Source organism: Falco peregrinus, chromosome 17, assembly GCF_023634155.1.
Source record: "Falco peregrinus isolate bFalPer1 chromosome 17, bFalPer1.pri, whole genome shotgun sequence".
In the NCBI taxonomy this organism is placed as follows: domain Eukaryota; kingdom Metazoa; phylum Chordata; class Aves; order Falconiformes; family Falconidae; genus Falco; species Falco peregrinus.
The window spans coordinates 6,277,017-6,299,152 of NC_073737.1; the positions used below are offsets into that span (position 1 = coordinate 6,277,017).

A 22,136-nucleotide genomic window follows, 5' to 3' on the forward strand; every position below is an offset into this window, starting at 1 on the left:
ACACAGACCTGCTGATGACAAGCTTCTGTCTCGATGCTGATCTAAGAAAAAAAGCGCAGGAGGAGATGGGCGATAAGGGCTTGCAGCCCACAGACATGAACAGAAAGTTGGCTGAAAGCGGGACAAAGGTAACTGGGGGGGGGGGGGGGGGGGGGGCGGGGGGGGATGGCGCCCTCCGACCCCAGGAGCCCCCCAGAGAGGGCAAATCCGCCGGGGGGCACACGGGGTGGTACTGTGTGCAGGCACCGCTGGTTTGTGTGGGGCGAGAATTGTGTCACTGGTCCCTGCGTGAGTGACAATTAATACGCAATGTCTTCTGAATCTGCAAATGTCTTATTGTCCATAGCGCACACCCTCGCGTGGCTCGGGGTGGGGGGGGGACGGGACCCCCGGTGCCCCCCCCGTCAGCCCCGTGCTGAGCCGCTCCCGCTGTGGGGAGTTTTCCTGGTGACGATGATGCTGGGTGACATCCCCACCCTTCCTGCGCCTGAGTCACCGCTGCCTTCCGCGTGCCTGTGGCTGGCAGGAGCCTCCCGGCCGTCGGGGTGTCCGTCCGTCCTGCCACCGCCCGCTGCGCCCGCCTGAGTGAGGGGCTGTGCGCCCACCGGGGGTCCGCCTGGCTGTCCGGCTGTGTCACTGTCTGTCCGTCAGATGGGGGTGTCTGTTGGGGTGTCCGTCTGTCCGGCTGTGTCACTGTCTGTCCGTCAGATGGGGGTGTCTGTTGGGGTGCCCGTCTGTCCGGCTGTGTCACTGTCTGTCCGTCAGATGGGGGTGTCTGTTGGGGTGCCCGTCTGTCCGGCTGTGTCACTGTCTGTCCGTCAGATGGGGGTGTCTGTTGGGGTGCCCGTCTGTCCGGCTGTGTCACTGTCTGTCCGTCAGATGGGGGTGTCTGTTGGGGTGCCCGTCTGTCCGGCTGTGTCACTGTCTGTCCATTGCAGGGGGGTGTCTGTCTGTCCAGCCAGGGGTCCTTCGGGGTGTCCATCTGTCTGTCTTGGGGCTTCCCCCCCCCCCCCGAGCTGGCTGGCTGGCTGTTGGGGTGTCTGTCTGTCCTTCCAGATGTCAGCCTAGCTGTCAGGGTGCCTGTCTGTCTGTAGGGGTGTCCGTCTGTCCTTCTGAGTGTCCCGCTCTACGTCAGGGTGCAACTGGCCATTGGGGCATTTGTCTTCCCGGAGGTCCATTTATTGGGGTGTCCCCCTACCCATAGGGGCATCTGTTTGTGCATAGGGGTGTCTGTCCATCCTCCTGGGTGTCCATCTGTCTATTGGGGTGTTCATCTCCCTGTCAGGGTTGTCCATCTGTCCTTCTGGGTGTCTGTTGGAGTGTCTGTCTGTCTGTTGGAATGTTCATTTCCATCAGGGTGTCCATCTGTCCTTCTGGGTGTCTGCTGGGGTGTCCATCTGTCCTTCTGGGTGTCCATTGGGGCATCATCAGGGTGTCCATCTGTCCTGGATGGTTGCCAGGGCATCTGTCTGTCCTTCTGGGTGTTGATCTGTCCATTGGGGTGTCTGCTTCTCCTTCTGGGTGTCTGTTGGGGTGTCTCTCTGTCCCTCTCAGTGTCTGTTGGGGCGTCCATCTCCCTGTTGGTCTTTGACCTCCTGGCTCTCCGTCCCTTGTGCTGTCCATCTCACAGCGTCCCTCCACCCACAGGTCTGTGGTATCCACCCACCTCCGATATCACCACCTCCCTGACGCCATGTACACTGCGCTCCCCAAAAGGTACCACTCCCTCGCCCCCTGACCCCCCCCCCGCCCCCCCAGCTCACGCCCCCCCCCTCACCCCACAGCGGTTCCCCCTTCGGCTCCGACGCCACCCGCCCAGGGCTGCACATCTGGCGGGTGGAGAAGCTGCGGCCGGTGGAGGTCCCCAAAGCAACATGGGGCACCTTCTTCTCGGGGGACGCCTACCTGGTGCTGCACAACGGGCCGGACGAGCGAGCCCACCTCCACCTCTGGATGGGTGAGCCCTGGTGGGGTGAGGGGAGGGGGGCAGGGGTGGGAGCAGGGGGCTCAGTGCTGGCCGCTGCCACAGGCCGGGACTCCTCGCGGGACGAGCAGGGCGCCTGTGCCCTCCTCTCCACCCAGCTGAACGCGCTGCTGGGTGAGCGCCCCGTGACGCACCGCGAGGTACAGGGCAACGAGTCCGACGTCTTCATGGAGTACTTCCCGCGTGGCATCACCTATCAGGTACGGGTGCTGGGCCTCCCCAGTGGAGGCTTGGGGTGCCCCCAGTGCTCAGCACCCCGCTGAGCCCTCAGCATCCCAGCCAGGCTCTTGGCATCCCAAGTGGGTGCTCAGCATCTCCACTGAGTACTCAGCACCCTCCCCACCTTGCTTATTCCCCACTGAGCATGTGAGACCCTCTGTGGGTGCTGGGCATCCCCAGTAGGCACTCAGCCTCCATGTTGGGTGCTCAGCATCCCTGATGGGTGCTCAGCATCCTTGCTGGTTGTTCAACAGCTCTACTGTGTGCTCAGCATCACCTCTGGGTGCTCAGTATCTCTGCTGGGTGCTCAGCCTGCCTGGTGGGTGCTCAGCATCACCTCTGGGTGCTCAGTATCCATCCCCAGTGCTTGTCTTCCCCACTGGGTGCTGGACACCGTGCCAGGTGCTCAGCACCCCCGTGCCAGCAGGAGGGAGGTGTGGACTCAGCGTTCAAGCCCACCCGCCCCAGCGCTGGTGCCGGCCCCGTGTGCAAACTCTACCAGGTGAAGGGCAAGAAGAACATTCGGGCAAGCGAGCAGGACCTGAGCTGGGCCAGCTTCAACACCGGCGACTGCTTCATCCTTGACCTGGGCGAGGTGGGCAGGGGTGGCCCTGTCACTGCTGTCCCTCCCTCTGTCCCCCAGACACTTCTCACCTGGTGCAGGGCAAAGTGCAACATGTCCTTTGTGGTGTCCATCTGTCCTCTGGGGTGTCCACCAGCTCCTTCGGGTGTCCCTCTGCACTATCCATCTGTAGGGCTGGCTGTTTGTCCTTCTGGGTGTCCATCTGTTGGGGTGTCCGTCTGTCTGTCAAAGCCTCCGTCCACGCATAGGGATGGCTGCCGGGTTTTCTGGGTGTCTGTTGGCAGGGCTGTCTGTCTGTCCTTCTGAGTGCCAGGCTGCTGGGTTGCTCCTCTGTCCTTCCAGGTGGCCACCTGTTTATCCACAGGGGTGTCTGTCCCTGGAGACATCTGCCTCTTGGGGTGCCCATCAATCAATTTGGGGTGTCCCCCCTATCTATAGGTGTGTTTGATTGTTGGAGTATCTGCCTGTCCCTCCGGGTGTCCATTCGTCCATTGGGGCAGCCATTTATCCGTCTGGGTGTCTTGTCTGCCTGTCTGGGTGTCTGTCTGTTGTGGTGTCCATGTGCCTGTTGGGGCATCTCCCTGGGCCACCTTCAACGCCAGTGACTCCTTCACCCTCAGCCCGGGTGAGTTGGGTTGCGGGCCACCACAGGATGGCTTCATCACCATTGTCCCTCTCCTTGTCCCCAGACCCTCTTTGTCTGGTGCGGGGCCAGGTGCAACATCCTGGAGCGCAGCAAGGCGCAGGAGCTGGCCATGGCCATCCGGGATGGTGAGCGTGGTGGCAAGGCTCGCCTGGAGATCGTGGTGGATGGCGAGGAGCCACCTGAGATGCTCCAGGTGTGTTGGGGCCCGGACATCTCCGCCGGGAGGAGAAGGGGACCCGAGTGACCCTGGGGTGGGTCCGTGATACCCCATCTCTTCACCTGCAGGTGCTGGGCCCCAAGCCCACCTTGCAGGAGGGCAGCCCTGAGGAGGACGTTGTGGCCGACCAAAGAAACGCGGGGGCAGCTGTCCTCTACAAGGCAAGGCCATTGTGGGGCACCATGGTGGCACCAGGGCTGGACATAGCTGAGTATCACCATGGCGGTCACGGGGCATGGCCAGGGGACATCAGGGTGGCCTTGTTGCTGGGCATGGCTGCGGGATCCTGCGGTAGCCCCAGTGGGGGACATGGAGCTGGATATGGCTCGGGACACTGTGGTGGCCCCAGGGATTATATGGGGCTGGGCATGGCTGGGGGACACTACGGTGGCCCTAGGAAAGCCACATGGAGCTAGGCATGGCCAGGGGACAGCACGGTGGCCTCAGGGGGTATAGGGGGCTGGGCATGGCCAGGGGACACTGTGGTGGCCCTGTGGCAGGGCACAGATGGGGAATGCTGCAGTGGCCGTGTGGGAGGACGCAGGGCTGGGCACAGCTGAGGGACCCCAGGGTAGCCGTGCAGTGACGTGACGTCCTGGCCACGGGCAGGTGTCAGACATGACAGGGCGCATGGACCTGAGCCAGGTGGCCACAAGCAGCCCCTTCAGCCAGAGCCTGCTCTGCTCCGATGACTGCTTCGTGCTGGACGACAGCGCCGGAGGGAAGGTCTACGTCTGGAAAGGTGCCTGGGGACAGGGTCGGGGGGGGATGGGGGGACCGGGGCCACCCCCAGCATGGCTCTGATGTCCCCATCCACAGGGCGCAAGGCCAATGAGCAGGAGCGCCAGGCGGCCCTGAAGGTGGCCGAGGAGGTCATCACCCGCATGGGTCACTCACCCCGGACACAGGTGGGTGCAGGCGGCGAGGGGTGCCCGGGCGCTGGCATGGACGATGTCACCCCATCCTGGTCCCCATCCCCTCCCTGTACCTGTCCTGGCAGGTGGAAATCCTGCCGCAGGGCCACGAGACGCCCCTCTTCAAGCAGTTCTTCACCAGCTGGAAGTGAGGGAGTAGGTGGCCACAGGGCCAGCGCCCAGCCCAGAGCGTCACCAGGCATATGCCGGCTGTGCCAGCTCCCTGCCAGCACCTGCACCCTGCTCAGCTGTCCCTGTGACCATCCCATCTCCATCCCCCTGCCATCCCCCTGCCATCCCATCTCCATCACAGCCCCCCCCATGCCATCCCATCTCCATCCCCCTGCCATCCCAGCCCCATGCCATCCCATCTCCATCCCCCTGCCATTCCCCTGCCATCCCATCTCCATCACAGCCCCCCCCATGCCATCCCATCTCCATCCCCCTGCCATCCCAGCCCCATGCCATCCCATCTCCATCCCCCTGCCATCCCCATGCCATCCCATCTCCATCACAGCCCCCCCCATGCCATCCCATCTCCATCCCCATGCCATCCCAGCCCCATGCCATCCCATCTCCATCCCCCTGCCATCCCATCTCCATCACAGCCCCCCCCATGCCATCCCATCTCCATCCCCCTGCCATCCCCATCCCATCTCCACCCCCATACCATCCCAGCCCCATCCCAGCCCCATCCCCATGCCTTTGCCCACCCTATGCCCATGCCATGCCCAAGCCCACACCATCTCCGGCCCTGTGCCATCCTACCCCCGTGCCTTTGCTCACCCCATGCCCTGTCATTCCCTTCCCCATCCCACCCCAAGCCCATGCCATGCCCACAGTGACCCTGTGCCAAGCCCCCCCACCCTCACTGCTGCCATGCCTCTGCCACCTGCACGCCCTCACCACCTTTCTGCTCATGCCCGCACCACCCCATGCCCGTGCTGTGCCACCTGCACCCCATCGTCTCCATGCCCATGCTGTCCCCATGCCCACATCATCTTCCTGCCCACCCCACCTCTGTGCCTACACCATTTCCATGCCCACCCCACCCCTGCATCCACATTTCCCCCATCCTGCACCCAGGCTCTGGAGAATAAAGGAATGGTGCCGAGTCCTACGTCGTGCTGCTCTGGGTGCTGTGCCAGCCCTGGGGATGTGGGGACACGAGAGGACACAGACAGTGCAGGGCTATGGCAGTGCAGGGGCCGTGGCAGCAGCAGGAAGATGTCCCCAGCACCCCGGCGTGATGCCACCCCATATGGCATCCTGCAGGGCCACCTGTGTCATGAGTGCACCAGACCTCTGCCCCCTGGGGTGACACCCCCTGCTGTGGTGACAGGGGAGCGCTCATCCTTGCATGAGTACCCAACCCCCACACAGTTGGAAAAGGTGGGAGATGGCCTGTGGCACCCACCTGGCTGCCAGCCCTGGGTCCCCACATCCCTGGGGACCCCACGTCCCCAAATCACCCGTGTCCCCAAGTCCCTCTTGTCTCCACATCCTCAGTGTCCCTGCCCCACCAAGGTCCCCTCATCCTGGTGTCCCTGCACCCTCCATGCCCATGTGTCCCTGATGTCATCCCCCCCTGCCATCCCTGATGTCCTCACGTCCCCAAGAACACCCCTAAAGCCCCTCTACATGCAGGACCCCCATCACTGCTGCTCATTTCTGCCAGCCACTGCCTCCGGCTGCTTTCCTGACCAAACCTCCCTCCCTCATTAGACTCAAATAATGAGCGCTGGGGCTAATTATTTATCCAATTATCCCTGACTTCCTTCCCCCTCTCTGGAGCACGAGCCTGGTCACAGTGACCTGTTGCAAAAACACGTGGTGATTCCCCCACACAGCTCGGCTTTGCCTTATTAAAAGATTTCTCGTTAGCGCTCACAGCTGACATCAGGAATGCATGAGCTCTGCCCGGCCCCGTGCCAACACACTGGCATTTCACCCCAATTCCTGCCCAGGACTGCACCGATCCTGCTGCATCCATCACCAAAGAAAAGCCCTTTATTGTTGCTGGGAGGGACAGGGAGGGAACGGGAGGAGTGAGCAGTGGGGAAGGAGCCCACAGGACCCAGGGGAACAGGCTCAGGGGAGCCGCTGCATCCCCCAGTGCTGTCGGAGGGGTGGGCGAGCCGGGACCCTCGGCACCTCCAAACCCCATCCTCTCCTTCTACTTCTAAAGCAACACCGAGGGAAGAAACAACACGGGGAAGGTGGCAGCTGGGCTGGGCTCTTCCTTGTTCACAGTGAATTTGGGGTGACGGAGGAGGGGAGGGATCCCATGCTCACAGGTTTTGCTGAAAAATTAACTCAAACCACCCACTTTGGCCTCGCTGGATCTCCTCTGCAGGGGAGCTTGCTCACGCATGATTTACATTCCCAAAGCATGGTTTGGGGAGAGGGAAGGGCAGAGGAAACCCCTCCGGTGGGCACAGCAGAGAGGAAGACACTGGGACACCTGGGACAGCCCTGGTGTCAGCTCTGGGATGCTCAGGGTGGGGATGGCAACGCCGCAGAGCCAAGTTTTGGCTCTCTTGGTGCTGTCACACCCTGTGAGATGCTAAAATCAGCACAGTGAGCTTTGTCAGTGAGCCAAAATGGGGAAAGCGGTATCTGCATTGTGGCCACGGGCTCAGAGGGAGCATGGGGGGAGAGGCAACTTGTTCCCTGAAAATGCCCCATAAGGGATTAGTCATCCCCTCCTTCAGTCCTGAAAGAGAATTCACACTCCAAACCAGAGGGAGGAGGGGGAGATCAGCACTGCAGGGGCTCAGGATGGGATGGGACCCTTCATCCCAACCAAGGGCCAGCTATGGGGGATGGGAGAGGGCAGAGAGGAGCAGTGCCTGGGTCAGCCCTGCTGCGAGGGCGCAGGGCAATGGCACTTCACTTGGAGAGTTAAAAAAAAAAAAAAAAAAGAAATAAAAGCCACACAGCGTTTGGAAGAATCAGGCAGGAGTCAAACACTCCCAGGGGGATGGAGCAGCTCTGGTCCCTGCAGCCCCTGCCAGCCCCCTTACTCTATCAGTTCCACATAATTGGCAGGGAACATGCCAAAGTGGCCGTCGGGACCATAGCCGCGCCACCAGCCTTCGTCGATCATCTCGATGTTGGTGATGATGTTCTCCGGATCAAATGAGATCTCGGTGTCATCAGCTGGAATGAGACAGAGTGAGGGAGGGGGTTAAAACCAACCCGACCCCCCTGCCCGGCACAGCCAGAGAGGCTGGGAGTCCCCCCCTGCCTCGGACGACCCTCCTGCAGGGACACACTGTGCCAGGCACGCAGCCCCCCCGACAGACACCCCTTTGCTTAAAGGAAGGGGTCCGTGACTCAGTTTCCCTGGGGCCGTGCGCTGCTGCAGCCAAACCCCTTGCGAGCCACCTCCCCAGCACAGCGGTGCTCCTACGGCCGGAGGCAGCGAGGGCGGCCCAGCCCCACTGCTGTTGCGAAAGGCCGGGGGTCGGTAAATTATAACATGAATATCTGGGTAAAACAGGCTCTGAGGCAGGAGGCAGGGGAGGGAAGACAGGGAGGCAAGCGCGAACAGATGTTAGAGGAAAAAAACCAGAAGCCAACAGCTCCCTTTGCTTGCTTTTCCAGCTCTGATTTGGGTGGAAGACGCTTTACCCAGCGCACAGCCGTGGGAACGCCCAGTGTGGTGGGTGGTGTCTCCAGTCTGGCTCTCTGGGAACAGACTGGGCCCAGCAAAGCCCCCCCCCAGTTCAGAGGCAAAGCCCGAGCCCTGCAGCTCTTACCAGCCTGATAGTCGTAGAGCGCCCGGGCACACAGCCCCTTCCCAGTCAGGTCCGGCGGCTGCTGGTACTCAACGGCGTAGTCGTATTTGGCATCATCAACGTGTCCCTTCGGGAAGGAGAGAGGCACGAAAGGAGTTACCGGCGTGAACGGTGCAGTGCCGGGCAGCTCGTGCTTCAACAGGCACTGCAAGGGTCTGCAGCCGGGGGGCTCGCCACCCCAATGCCCGGCACATGGGGTGCACATCGCCCTGCTCCGCTTCTCACGGCCCTGCTTGGCTTCCCGGGCAGACCAGGAGGTGATGCCCACCGGGAATTGCAAGAGAAAACGGTGGGAGGGGAGGAGTCCAACACTGTGCAACACCCAGAGATTCAGATCAGCCCCACGAGCCTCAGAGCATCGCATGCAGGAGACCCCAGATGCCCCCCGGGATAAAAAAGTGGCTCTGGGAATGTCACGCCACGCGTCCCTGCCAGGAGAGAGGAGACAGCATGCGAGCCAGCCGCGCACCGAGGGAACAAAGGCCGGCAGCAGACAGCCCCTCTGGGAGCGGATCCGCATCCCTCAGGACCCCTGCTGCAGAGAGCGGCTCAGCACCCCCACATTTAAGTCTGGTGAAGCTGGACCAGCTCCAAGCCTGGATCCCCAAGCGTTTCTCTTTGCTATTTTGAGACCTGAGCTGGTGGCTCTTTACTTTCTTTCTTTTTTTCTTTTCTTTTTTTTTTTTTTCTTTTCTTTTGCAGAGGAAGGCTGAGGCAACCACTCAGCCCCTCTCCTGCTCCTCTTGAACCAGCTGGACACTTCCAGACAAATTCAAGAATGAGAAAATTAAGTGTGTTTGAAACGCTTATGGTTTTGTGAGCAGGGGGTGGGAGGGAAGATGGAGGAACAGAGGAAAGGGAACCAAACAGCCACGACATCTCCAAGGGCAACACTGCAGCGTGACACAACCCCACTATTAGACGCTGGAGAATCTGACAGAGCATGCCAAGAATAGCTGGGCTTTGTCAGCTCCGCTGGTTTGGGACCTGCGAAGCAGCAGGAGGCGAAAGCACTTTGGCAAAGGGGCTGACAAGAGCGTGTGTCCCCCACTCCCCCCACCCCCACCTCCCAGGGCTCCAGGGACAGGGCAGTGCCACCAGCTGGAGCGGACTCAGGCTGTGGGATGGGTGACACGGGGGCTCAGCACCAGCACCTCTCGCTGTCAGCGCTGCGAAGGGACACAGCACCCCCAGCCATGTGGATGTGACCTGAGCGCGCGAGAACTCCGGGATTTCTCAGCTTGCTACAGGTTTTAGCCCAGGCAGCTGGGAGCGCCGGAGGATGCTTGCACCCACAGAGACACTCGTACGAGGGTTCCAGGCTCATCCTAAAAGCTGAGACCAAGCCACCCTCTGTCGCAGGAGGATCCTGGCCAGCTCTCAGGTGCCCTTGTCACTCCAGGGTCCTCTGTCCTCTCCCATGCACCAACCTGAGGGGGTTCTTCATAGATGGCCGAGGGGTCCGGCGGCTCCTCATACAGATTTGCCTCTTCCACGTGGGAAGCTGCGATGCTTGAGTTGTACCCGGAGTCTTGTCCTGCAACAGAAACACATGGCATCTCACCACGACATCAGTCACCTGAACCTCCTCCTGTCCCCTCGCTTGTCTGGCTGCTGCTCCAGGCTGAGGTGCCACCAAACGTCTAGCATGGACACGCTCCGGGTCTCCTGTCCTGCCGAGGGGATGGGTCCAGCAGGCACAAACCCAGTCACGGGGTGAGCAGGGGGTTCGGGAGCGATGAAAAGGACAAGGGAGAGAGTCGGGATCTCTGATGTGGAAAGGAATATTCTTGCTCAAGATGAACTGTTTCCAGGCTGCTCCTTGCGGTGAACAGCAAACCTGATGGGGAAGGGTTGGTGCAGAGGCCACGGCCAAGAGCAGCGTCTAGCAGTGACTGTAGCCGGGGGACCGCTGGAGCTCAGCCTTGCTGGCCCCCTGCTCACTCCTGCCCCACCAAGTCCCTGGGGTGGACGGGAGTGAAAGCGTAACAAGTCGCTCTGAAACAACAGCTGGTTCTGCTCCACCAAAGAAAACCTATTTCTGGCTGAAGCATTTTGCTGAACTCAATTGCTCAAAGGGTTTGGTTGTGACCAGGTAAATTCTGACTTACTTGGGAAGCAGGGAAGTGGCAGCTTGGGGGCTGTCTGCCAGCGCCCACCTTCCTGAAGCAAAGCTGTGGGGCAGCCTTGGGACAGGGCAGCAAGCAGCCTGGAGAGCCGGGGACAAGCCAGCAGGGATGTGAAATGACACAGCCCTTCAAGGACAAAGCAACACCTCCGTGCCACCCATGGCACATGGGAAAACCTTCCGGATACTGCCAGCCCTCCTCCCACCCAAACCACCCGAAAGGAGACAGAGCATCCCACCACGGTCCCTGCCGTGCCACCCCAGCCAGGGCAGCGATGCCTGGGCAGGGGGAGCCCTGCACCACGGCACGCGCGGATCCTCTGGTCTTTACTGGGATGGCAAAACAGCTCTAACTGCTAGAGCTGGCTGCTGCCCAGAGGGAAATCACTGCGTGGGGGTAAAAAGCCCTCTTTGCTGGGTCTCAAAGGCATTTTGGAAAGGTCTGTGTGCAAACCTCAAAGCCCCTGCAGCAGGACGTCTGGAGGGGGCTCTGGGGGTGCACGCAGCTGAATGTCAGCCTTTCAGCCAGGAGATTTCCTCATCCCCTCAGCTGCTGAACCGTCTGCTGAGCCTGAGGAGGAAACAAGGGACCTCTGCACCAGGCAGCAACAACCAGCCACCTTTCCTGGCCTCAGCACCACGCTCAGCCCCTGCCACCCCTGCCATGGCCAAAGACATCGCTGTAGGTTTCTGACCTAAAGATCCACACATGTTCTGCCAAGGCATGGAAAAACAAAAGACACTCGGAACCTAACCTCAGCATGCCCAGTTTTGGGGATCTCTTTGGAGAGGCGAGGTGAAAAGCTTTGGTTAGGTGAGGAAGCAAAGCCACACACCTGCTGCGGGTACCAGGGAAGCTGGAGGCATCCCCCAAGCAGAGGAGGGGGTGAAGGAGGCTGGGGCAGCATCCCGGGCAGGAGAGACCGGGGAGGCAGGACTCGGCACAGAGTTCACCTCCTTCTGCAGGAAAGGGCTGCGAAGTTTGCCTGGAAAAGGAGTGAAATGCGCTGCAGGAGCCAGGCAGGCATCAAGGCTTCCATGCTCCAGGTGACAGCTCCATGGCTCCCCAGGAGTCAGCCACCAAAGGGTGTTGCCAGACGCTTTTTGCCTTAGGAGCCCGTGGCTCAGTCCTCCTCCTAAGCAGGATTTTCCAGCTCTAATCCTGGTTACAAAAAACAAGTTTGTCTACTGGTTACAGCAGTAGCTGCAGCCAAGGGAAAAAACAGAGAGATATATTTTGGGGGAGGAAGAGTAGCTGGAGGCCACCATTCACCCGGGTCCGACTCTCCGCGGCAGTTTCTGGAGCACCCTGAATTTCTGGAGCACCCTGAATTTCGCAGACCTTGTTAGGATCAGCAGCTGGGAGGGGTACAACTCAGACTGGTTGCTCCCAGTCTTCTAAGCCAGCGCACTTTCCTTGGCAGGAGGTAACCATCGGCCGTTATCTCCCCCATCTATGCTTCTGAATGCAAACAAAAGCCAAGCAGGAGCGGTAGGCGAGCCCTGCCCCAGCACGGCAGTGAGTAAGCACCAAGCTCACTGGCTTTTACCAGTGCCAGGGCGTTTGTCTTCCTTTCCTCCATTGAAAAACACCGAATACTAACGAGGGAAATCCCGAGAGATTTCTCACCCTCAGCAATCAGCCGCCCTCTGTGACATTTAAATAGCAAGAAAGACATTTCCACCCCCACCCCCCCCCCCCCGCGGCATTCCATCCTGTCCCACTGATGGCTTGCCTACCTAAAGCAAGTGCGTTTGCCCTCATATCACAAAATAAAAGTGCTTATTGCAAATTAATTCAAGGCACTTTCAAGAAGGCTGCACCGACTGCGGAGGATGTCACGTGCTCTCAGCGACTTCCTTGGCCACTTTCAGCTTTGGTTTTCACAGCTTCCTGGTTTCTGTCCGATAGATCAGACTGGTCTGTTCTAAGGGACGCACTCCTGCTTGGTTCAGCCAGTGAAAAGAAAATATCAGGTGGAACCAACGGGATAGATTCCAACAGTGGTGCTTTCCTGGCATTAAAATATTTAATTTTCATTTAAAAAATAAAGTTTAAGCATCAGAAGTGGTGTCAAAGTATAGAAAATTTCCACCTCAGCTGCTGAAAGCTGGCACAGCCGGCAGCGAGAGCTGTGCCACAGCAAACCACACAAGCCAGGCAAGAGACATCGCTCTGCCCGTGGCGGAGAGCGCAGGGTGTGATGACGTGCTGGGCGGGACGGTGGCCTCATGGGTGACACCCCCCTCCCAACCACGCTCCCCCATCGCAGCACCCACAGAGCGACCCGGTGCAGGGCCAGGAACTGCCCCATGCTGCCCGCCCCGGCCCAGCGCCGTACCCCGCCGTACCTGGCTGGGAGGCCGCCACCGGGTCCGCCGGCATCGACTTCTCCCTCTGCTTGAAGATGTCGCGGGGGTTCACCGCCCTCTGCGCTATCAGCGACGCGGCCTCCTGCGAAGGCGAAGGGGGCGCAGACCCCGCGGTCAAGGCGCCACAGCCCTGAGACAGGGAGCAGCACGAGGGGGAGAGCCGAGCCACCGCAGCCCCCCGGCAACGCGCTCAGGCTCCTGGCGGCGTACCTGGGCTTTCTCCACCGACTCACTTCTCTTGAAGCCCTTCCGCTGCCTGGCCTCGTACTCCTCAGCTTGCTCCCTCTGTGGCACAAGAAAGGGTCTGCTACAGCCTGGGTGGGCACCAAGCCAGCGCCCTCCTTCCCCAGCGAGACCCCCGCTTCCCCAGCCAGCCCCCAGGACAGGAGAAATGGGAACAAGGACCAGCCACGGCGATGGAGGGTGCATGAGGAGGAAACCCCCTGGATCTGGGAGATGCAGGAGCTTTGCCAGTCTGATAAGGACTTAAGTTCCCTCCAGAGTCCCCAGGCTCAGAGAGTTTTAAACTCTGCTTTCCCCAAGGCTGCGGCCGGACCAGCTGTCGGGAGCACGCAGCCAGCGTGAGCAGAGATGTAAAGCCAGATCCAACGAAACCGAAGCCCATCCAGCGAAATCAGGGATGGAGCAAGAGACCTGGAGGACCAGCCTGTGGCACCTCTCCTGCCAGAGGGTGTTCCATGGGTCTTTCCATGCCCCCCACCCACCACAGCAGTGCCCAGGGAGCTCCTCCACCACCCTCCACCTCTGCACTGTGGCACCCTGCCCCCTCCATTGAGAGGATGTGTGATGAGACCTCGCCATGGGGACAATGCTGAAGCTCACCCATTGCTGCTGCTCCTTGTCCCTGTTCTCTGCCTCCTGCTGCTGCTGGAGCCTCCTGCGGTGACAAACGACAAATCGCGGTTAATGAACAGGCAGGGTGAGTGGTTTGCTCTGCACAGGGCTGCTCTGGGACCTCACCCTGCTGCAGCCGCACAGGGAAGACCAAAGGCAGGACATTTTCCCATTTCTGGGGCCAGGTGGGGAGCCACAGGCCACCCTCCGAGCCGTGCAGGGGGAACAGCAAGCAGAGAGGAGCAGAGCAGCAGAAGCTGCTTCAAATAGCAGGACAAAACCGGGGAAGCCTCTTCCTTCAGGGCACAGACAAAATCACCAGCACGGACGGGTGAGACAGACTTCCCCATCGAGGCTCAGAACAGGAAGGCAGTGCCCGCGGGAGCCGGCTCCACCGCCAAGAAGGCTCCCTGGGGTCACGCCAGGCTCAGAGAGGAAGGAAATCAGCAGATGGAGCACAATGGCCGTCTGGCACATGCCACCTCCTCTGTGCAGAGCTCAGAGCCCTCCACCACCCAACCCAGCCTGCTGGCACCCTGCGGACCCCCGTCCCGCAGCCGCAGGTTTTGGTGACACTAGCGGGGCACCCGGTGCTGGGGCAGGATCCACAGGCAGGAAGACCCACAGGTGGTGCTGGATAAACAGTGCTTCAGCCAGGGAGAAGATGCTCTCCCCACTGCAGGGGCTTGCTGGGGGACCCCCAGCTGGAGGAGCCCACAGGCTAGCCCAATCAGCTGGGCCAAACCTTCGCCACCGCTCCAGGAAGGTGAGCAAAAGCAAATGCAACACATTGACACGTCGGCACGTGCAGACCGATGCTCGGACCGCACAGCAGCTGTCAGGATGGGACCCGTGGATGATGGTGCCCGAGGGCCGTGCCCTGCAGGGGTGGCTGGGCTGAGCCTGTCCCAGCGCAAGCTGAGGCCGATCCCCGCCACATGCGCTACCTCGAAGGAGGTTTCCTGGGATTGCAGTGATTGCAGTGACTGCAGCAGCAGAGCACGCACAGGCAAAACCTGCCCCCGCTGCGGAACAACGCTCCACCGTCAGCACAGGGGCAGCAGCCTGGAAGAGGCGGTGCCCAGGGCGCACAGACCACCGAGAGCAAGCTGAGAGATCCCAAAGAGCGGGATGGGCTCCAGGCATCGTCACAAGCACCTGCCAGCAGCAGGGACTCACTTTTGGGCTTCGATTTCATTTGATCTGGCTTTATATCTCTGTTCTCGCCCAGCTGCTTCCTGCAGCTCCCGCTCTCGACGCTCTCTCTCTAGCCGCTGCCGCTCCTCCTCTGCTCTCCTTTTCTCCTCCAGCCGGCGGTTTTCTTCATCTTTCTAATGGAAGACGAGAGTCAAGTGGTGGGTTTAGCTCCGAGACCCCCCCCAGGTCCCTGCACGCTGCACCATGCCACCAGCTGGCACGGTGGATCCCCTGGCAGCTCCCGCGGTGCCTGCGACACTTCCGCAGCCTGAAGCTTCACACACTATTGCTAAACCGCTGTAAAACCCTGCTGCAAGCAACCTGAACAGGAAGCAAATACAGAGCAGGCTCACCCTGCTGTTCCGCCTGGGAGAGCTGCCTTCAGAAAGGTCAAAAAACAGCTCCCCCCCCCCCCCCAAAAAAAACCCCGAGTTTGCCATCCACCGGGAACGGGGTTGCAGCCCAGCAGTCTCCCCATGCACCTGCTCCAGCGGCCCTGAGCCCAAATTAAGATGAGATGAAAAGCATCTTGCTCTTCCAAGGCTGATTTCGTCCTCCCCTGGCAGCCCGAGGCAGCAGGACCCCTGGAGCCAGCCCAGCTCCCCACCCGCTCGAGGTCTGGATCCCTGACTCTGGGCAGGGGAGCCCACGTTACAGAGGGGGGATGCAGACGGAGAGAAATCTCCGGCTAAATCCAAACGCCTCGTCCTGCTTACGCCTGGCTGCTGAAGAGAAGTGGCAACACTCACCTCGGCTTTGGCCCAGAAATTATCCTTATTGACTCTCTTGATTTCGGATATTGCATTTGTCTTCTGGTAGACGGAGCCCTGAAGGAGGCAGAAGGCGGCACAGGTGAGCAGCAGTCCGTAAGCAATCACCATTTTTGCATTTCTCTGCAGAAATTTGTCCTGGAAGCTTTCTGGCAGCTTTCTCCTGCTGCTACGGGACTGGCCAGCCCCTCTTTGCCTTCCCCTGGCAGCCCCACAACACCAAGGGCCAGCAGGCTGGGTGAAAGGGTCAAGGGAAGATATTCAGCATAAAGAAAAACTAGACACTTTGTGATAGAATGCAACAGCAAAACCAGCACGATGCCGTGTTCAGCACAGTCTGTGACTCTTTACAAGTTACTGCAGCCTGACGCTTTGCCCCAGGCTTTAAAGCAGGGCTGGCCGTGGCCCAGCCATGTGCCTGTCACCAGAAATGGGGACTTCCACCCCAGTTTTCATCATCCCCCAAGCAAAAATCAGGTCGCCCGCAGAGCCCAGACTGGAGCAGCCAGCAAATAAGTGACCAGGACACACAGGAACGTGGCACTGCCGCACCAGCACGGCGCCGAGGGACAAGTGAGGGTCCTGCAAAGCTCCGGTTTGCTCCTCACCCATGTCCCGGAGCGGGGTCAAGCGATTCAGAATCGGAGAGCACGTGCAGCTGAGCTTCTCCCTTGTGCAGCTGAGAAACCTCACTTGCTTGAGGAGGGGGGTGTTAAGACACCTGCCCACAGAACGTTTCCATGCAGACAGAAAGGAAGCCACTGAGATCTCTGGCCTCAACACCTCACAGCACCGCGGGAAGCCTCAGTTTTCCTTTGCAAGCAGGTCAAAATGCTCCTGCACTGACACCTTCCCTGTCCCTCGGCTGCGCCACAGCTTTGGAGGAGCCCCCAGCCTCACAGATACTCTGCAAATTTTAAAAGCTGGAGATTTTGTGTCTCTAAAAACTTGAATAGAGCTGAGGGGAACCAGTCCTGCTTAAAATCATGGCTGGGTCTACAGAGAGGAGAGCTTAGGCTTTCTGCTTGCCACAAGGACATCTCGCCTGTGCCACCATCCCATGCTCGTGTCCTGATCCATCCTGCAACAAGCCCAAGAGGAACCAGCCCTGGGTAAAATCATCAGCGCTTCCACCGCCAGCACAGCAGAGCACAGGGAGCCCCTTCCACCGCAGCGTGACAGTGGACCCAGCCTCTGCCCAACTGCAAGCCCAGAGGGACCAGGAAGCCCCCACGGAGCCAACTCACCACGGGAGCCTGAGGGCCTGTGTCCTGGAACTTGCTGCTCTCCTTGTGGAAGTTGTAGTTGGCCCCAGAGGCCTTGGCGACCTTCTCCATGATGAGCTCGGGCTCCACATCCTCCTCCGCACGAGCGTTGATGGTGACATGAGCCCCCTGAGCAGGGAGAAAGCCAGCACAGGAGTGAGGGGGTGACTCCAGAAGCCACTAAACCCACCACGCTGCTTTGACAGGTCCTGCCCACGCTCCCGGAGCTCCCAAGGGAAGGAAAAGGGCTCAGGTAGGGAAGCGCAGCCGGTATCGAGCACTCCCAGGCTCTCCTGGCCACCATCCCGCCCGCAAACAGCCCCCAAAGGGCAGGGTGCAGGGTCCCTGTGGCTGGGGACACCCAGCCCAGTGCCCACTGGTACGGGGAAGATGCCATTAAAAGAGGACCAGACCTTTAGGAAGTTGGCTACGGTGCTGACGTGGTTGGCACAGGCTCCTTTCCTCACGTCATTCACGCCCTCGCCAGTCTGCAAAGAGAAACCACCGGCACCTGCTTAGCAGAGTCCCACCCCAGGCTGGTTTTATAGCGGCAGCACCTTGATCTAAGCCTGCAAAACATCCACACCGGCCACGGCGAGGGCTCCCCAGAGCTCGCTGCGTGGAAAACAGCCTGCTCTGCAGCAAGCACTGCCCAGCGGGTCACGGCGAGCCTCCTGCCCAGGGACAACGGCCACACCACGAGGGCTCCCAGCTCCTGCTGAACCTCAAGCGCCTCATTCAACCCATCCCTGATGGGTTTGGAGCCGTTTGCCAGCAGCGTCGCTGCCAGTGGAGCGAGCCACACGGCCAAAGACACAATGGGGAAGCGAGTCCTCCCAGCGTGTTCGCCTGTGTCCATGGGGTCTGCACCATGCACCCACAGCAGTGGGCACAGTACGTCCTCGGCGCTGCAGCTTGGTGGGGGGGATCCCCCACCCCAGTGCTGGCTGCTGAGCACTGGGCAACTGAAGTTCTGGAGAGAATTGAGGGGAGAAACAGGGATTTATCTGCACCAGGTCTCTCTCCGGAAAGGCGGAGGTCTGCCCCACTCACCCAGTTGATGAGGACGTATTTGGGCAGGCCAGAGTTGGGATCCTTCACCCTGCAGAAGGCATACATCACCTTCCCGCTGTTGAGCTCCTCCACCATCTCCTCCAGGCCCCCATCTGCCCCAGGAGAGAAAGGAGAGGGCGTTAAGACAAGCAGGTCACGTACACGTGGTGGGAACGGCTGAGCCTGTGGAGGCTACAGCCTGCTGGAGGTTATTCCTGTTAGACTTGGAGCTGTCCTGCACCAAAAGCGTTTCAGACCCCTCGTGCTTAGCCCAGCTCTCCCATTACCTGCTCGGCTGCACAGGAGCCGACCCTCAGCCCGCTCTCCCCAGTGCCCCTGCTCCGAGCAGCCTTCGCTGCCAGAGCTCCTCTTCCTCAGAGCTTCACTGCAACAAGCACAAACCCATGTACGGAAAGACCCGGCTCCGTAACACAAGGCAAGTGACGCCAGGGCAGGGAGATGCTCACGTGCCCCCGACTAACTAAAGGCTTTAGCCAGCGCAGGCAGCCGCACGCTCTGCCCACATGCTCCTACACGGAACAGCACCGTGAGGTCTCCGGTGAGATCTCCGCTGCCCGTCACCAATGCAACGAAGCTCAGAAAAGTCCCAAGAACCGGCTACGCCTTGTTCCCGTCCCACGTTCCAGGTCCGCCGGCGGCTGCAACGAGCCCCGCTTCATCACATGGGAAGCAGAAATGACAGCAAGAGGCTGGCACGGGGTACGGTCACCGGTCACCGTCACCAGCCGCGGGAGGGAACTGCTGCCCTCGCGCTCTCCTCACGGTGCCGAACCCTCAGGGCCCCGCCAGGCAGGTCTCTGCAGGGGATGCTGCCAGCCATGAGAGGAGGAGGAGGAGGAGAGGGGAGCCCAGCTCTGTGCGGAGGAAGGCTCAGCAGAGGGTCTGTGCAAGGCGGGCGAGCGATGGAAAGTGCTGTGCTGCCCCACGAACTGCAGCGTCGCTCCCGCGAGAACTGCATGCCAAAAAACTACCAGAAAAGGAGGAAAAAGGCAAAAACATGTGCTCTCATTTAAAAAAAATTCCCACAGACCACAATTCCTCCTACTTCGGTTTGCCTGACCCCTGAAAAGTGGAAAACAAGCTACTGCTTACACCCGGCGACGGCACAGCCCAGCCCACTGTGCTCCGCACTGCAGCAGGACCCGAGATTGTTTTCTTCTCCACTATTAAATATTTACGTTTCGGCTCTAAATTTGGCACCATGGTTTCCAAGCCCGGCAAGCAGAAAAGTTTCAGGCTGGAAGCCCGAAGCTGGTCAGCTGCTGGGAGCCCTCGCCAGGCACCGGGTCAGTGTTTAACGCGGGCATGGAGGGACACAAGGGAAGCACTGGGAGGAGCGGAGCTCTGCGGGGGGGTCCCAGCTCCGCAGCACGCTGCCCCAAACCAAGCGGACTCCAGCCTATGAACCACTCGGCGCTTTTAATTTAAACCTCACCGAGGAGCCAGCACCTGCGTGAGCCCTAAGCTCAGATCTTTTCCGTATGACCCTCACGCTTCGACAGGGGCACACCTTGTCTCAGCCCCACAGAGCCCCCGCGGCCGCGGGTCCGTGCTCAGGCCGGCGCATCCTCCGCGGCCCTCGGCGGCAGCTCGGAAAGAGCCGGACAGGCCCTGGCACCACAGGCTTTGCCGAGCCCTGCCCTGCCCAGGGACGCAGCACCCAACCGCAGCAGCCAAGGAACGCTCCCAAAGGAGAAGGGCGGCCAGTGAGGGAACACAGCCGAGCTTGGGGGGATGCGAATGCAGAGCAGAAAAACCTGCCTGGATGCGCGGCTTTCTAACAGCTTTAGCTTTGCACCCAGAAGGATTTGTGTGGGAATCGGCAGCCGGATTAAAAAACAAAAAAAATTAAAAAGGTCCCACAGAGCAGGGAAACAAAGAAGGAAGGGCACTTGGGCAGCAGCGAGCTGGAGCCCCAGCTGAGGAAGCCAGCCCTGAGGCGCTTCATGGTCCCTCTGTCACCTTGTGCTGCGGCCGGCTGGGATCTAAAATACTTCAGGACTGCAAGGAGGTCCAGGGACCCGGACTCCGGATCCTTGGGAAAAGAGGAAAATGCAAGGGAAGGAGAAGGCAGAGCCACACACGCGCCGCTCCCACCTGCCACCCAGACCCTTCTCTGTTTTCCTCATCCCAAAACTGCACCAAGCACCCCGGCGCTCCCAGCCACATGCTCCTGCCATCTCCCGCCACCGGACCAACCCTCGCCAGTGCCAGGGCTGAGAACAGGCTCGGGGATTACAGAAAACCCCACAAAAAGCCACCCTTCCCCAGGAGGCGCGGGAGCAAGTGGTGTCCCCTGCCCCGGAGCCAAACACCCCCGCGCAGCCCCCAGCCCGGTGGCAGGGGGTCGCCCCCCATGCCCTCACCTCCGCAGCCGGCCACGCGCAGGTCGTTGCTGTTGCCCTCGTAGGTGAAAAGGGCCCTGGGGGGGGGAGGGGGGGGAAGTGGAGGTTTCACCTGCTGGGGGAGAAGCCCCCACCTCGAAGCTCAGAGCCCCTCAGCATCTCCCCTTGGCTGCAGCCCTCCCTGCAGCGTGCCCCCAAAACCTCCCCCCACTCACAGGGCACGGCCGGTGCCCCCATGCACACAGCTCCCTTGGGCCCCCCACACCCCCTGCCCCACATCCTGGGCACTTCCTGATTCCCCCATAGACCCCGTGTCCCACCAGACACCCCACGGCGCTGACCTCCCCAGACACCCCATGTCCCCCCAGACACCCCATGTCCCCCCAGACACCCCACACCCCTGATCCCACCTGACACTCCACACCCCTGACACCCCCCCAGACCCCATGTCCCCCCAGGTCGTCCCACACCCCTGAGACCCCTCCCCAGACCCTGCACCCTCCCAGACAGCCCCACACCCCTGATTTGTGTGTGCCGCCCCCACACCCCCTGCTTCCCCCGCACACCCCACATCCCCCCCCAGGCACCCCACACCCCTGATCCCCCCATTCACCCCAGACACCCCCACACCCTCCAACTGATCCCCTCCACCACATCCCCCCCAGACCCCAGCCCAGCCCTAATCCTTCCCCCATAACACCCCCCAGGCCCCCCAGCCCCATCCCAGACACCCCCACACATCCTGGTTTCACTCCTACCGCCCCCCCCGACCTTCCCTTTACACCCCAGACTCCCACCCCAGAGATCCTGAGCTCCCTATACACCCCCCTAACACCCCACAGACCCCCATATACCCTAGAGCCCCTCCCAAACACCCCCACAGCCCCCCCAAACATACCAGAGGCCCCCTATACACCCCCACAGGTCCCCCAACACCCCAGAGACCCCCAAACTCCACCACATCTCCCCATACACCCTAGAGCCCCCCTATATACCCCCAGAGCCCCCCCAAACACCCCCACAGCCACCCCCCCCACCCTCCAGCCCCCCTCCCGGCACCCCGCCCCGGCACCCCCCGCCCCCCCTCGCAGAGTCCTCCGCCTCTCACCAGTCGGTGGGGCTCCCCGCCGCCACCACCCGCCCGTAGGCCTCCTGCAGCGCCCGCCCGTTCTTGCCGAGGTTCAGCGCCATGGCAGCGCCCGCTCCCGCCCGCCCCGCGCCGCCGCCGCCCCGCCCGCCGCGGGACCGCCCCCCGCTACCGGCACCGCCCCCCGGCACTACCGGTACCGCCCCCCACTACCGGCACCGCCCCCCACTACCGGCACCGCCCCCCACTACCGGCACCGCCCCCGGCACCGCCCCCCGGCGCCGCCCCCTTGGGACCTCCCACCTACTACCCCCGCCCCAGAACAGCCACGCCCCGTCGCCAGGCCACGCCCCCAATCCGCTATACCACGCCCTTTGGTCTCCAGGCCACGCCCCTCTCCCGGGGGCACCCCCCGCACGGCCCCGGCACCCGCCTAGCCCGGCCCCGGGACCCCGGCCCAGGGGACCCTCCATGCCGGGGTGGCTATTGAGGACCCCTGGCCAGGGCGGCTCCCGCGGGGACCCCACCCCCCAGGGCGGCTCCCGGGGACCCCCACCCCATGGCGGCCCATGGGCCCCCATCCCAGGGCAGATCTCGGGGACCCAACACCCCATGGTGGCTCCCGGGCCCCCAGGAAGTTCAATGTGCCCCCCAGCCCAGGGTGGCCCTTGGGGTC

The 22,136-nt window shown here is 61.3% G+C and overlaps 2 protein-coding genes across 5 annotated transcripts; one reads left to right on the forward strand and one right to left on the reverse strand.

Annotated features, from left to right (window-relative positions):
* CAPG (capping actin protein, gelsolin like) lies at positions 1 to 5,680 on the forward strand. Of its 3 annotated transcripts, none has more exons than XM_055820312.1 (10): positions 1 to 128; positions 1,648 to 1,716; positions 1,785 to 1,957; positions 2,030 to 2,184; positions 2,631 to 2,798; positions 3,476 to 3,625; positions 3,718 to 3,810; positions 4,259 to 4,391; positions 4,469 to 4,557; positions 4,650 to 5,680. In XM_055820312.1, exons 2-10 carry the CDS (start codon positions 1,694 to 1,696, stop codon positions 4,713 to 4,715), a joined length of 1,050 nt encoding a protein of 349 aa, XP_055676287.1. In that variant the 5' UTR covers positions 1 to 128; positions 1,648 to 1,693; the 3' UTR covers positions 4,716 to 5,680. The 3 variants fall into 3 exon arrangements, with proteins under 3 accessions (XP_055676287.1, XP_055676289.1, XP_055676288.1); XM_055820314.1 differs by lacking the exon at positions 1 to 128 and adding an exon at positions 374 to 610; XM_055820313.1 differs by lacking the exon at positions 1 to 128 and adding an exon at positions 374 to 585.
* An 871-nt stretch (positions 5,681 to 6,551) lies between these two features.
* Positions 6,552 to 21,599, reverse strand: DBNL (drebrin like). Of its 2 annotated transcripts, XM_055820310.1 has the most exons (14): positions 21,482 to 21,599; positions 20,395 to 20,450; positions 18,008 to 18,120; positions 17,368 to 17,442; positions 16,937 to 17,083; positions 15,669 to 15,746; positions 14,902 to 15,053; positions 13,711 to 13,765; positions 13,078 to 13,152; positions 12,847 to 12,949; positions 11,331 to 11,480; positions 9,797 to 9,903; positions 8,328 to 8,433; positions 6,552 to 7,725 (listed from the first exon to the last, which is right to left on the reverse strand). In XM_055820310.1, the coding sequence occupies exons 1-14, from the start codon at positions 21,562 to 21,564 to the stop codon at positions 7,586 to 7,588; spliced, it is 1,440 nt and encodes a 479-aa protein (XP_055676285.1). In that variant the 5' UTR covers positions 21,565 to 21,599; the 3' UTR covers positions 6,552 to 7,585. The 2 variants fall into 2 exon arrangements, with proteins under 2 accessions (XP_055676285.1, XP_055676286.1); XM_055820311.1 differs by lacking the exon at positions 11,331 to 11,480.
* Positions 21,600 to 22,136: the final 537 nt, after the last annotated feature.

Excerpts from the sequence above, each read along its gene's own strand:
- DBNL (XM_055820310.1), bottom strand. The coding sequence starts at position 21,564 with ATGGCGCTGAACCTCGGCAAGAACGGGCGGGCGCTGCAGGAGGCCTAC. Across the intron at positions 18,121-20,394 it reads GCGCGTGGCCGGCTGCGGAG|ATGGGGGCCTGGAGGAGATG; the intron begins GTGAGGGCATGG and ends CTCCTGGGGCAG. Across the intron at positions 17,084-17,367 it reads CCGTAGCCAACTTCCTAAAG|GGGGCTCATGTCACCATCAA; the intron begins GTCTGGTCCTCT and ends CTCCCTGCTCAG.
- CAPG (XM_055820312.1), top strand. The coding sequence starts at position 1,694 with ATGTACACTGCGCTCCCCAAAAG. Across the intron at positions 2,185-2,630 it reads CGCGTGGCATCACCTATCAG|GAGGGAGGTGTGGACTCAGC; the intron begins GTACGGGTGCTG and ends CCGTGCCAGCAG. Across the intron at positions 3,811-4,258 it reads GGGCAGCTGTCCTCTACAAG|GTGTCAGACATGACAGGGCG; the intron begins GCAAGGCCATTG and ends GGCCACGGGCAG.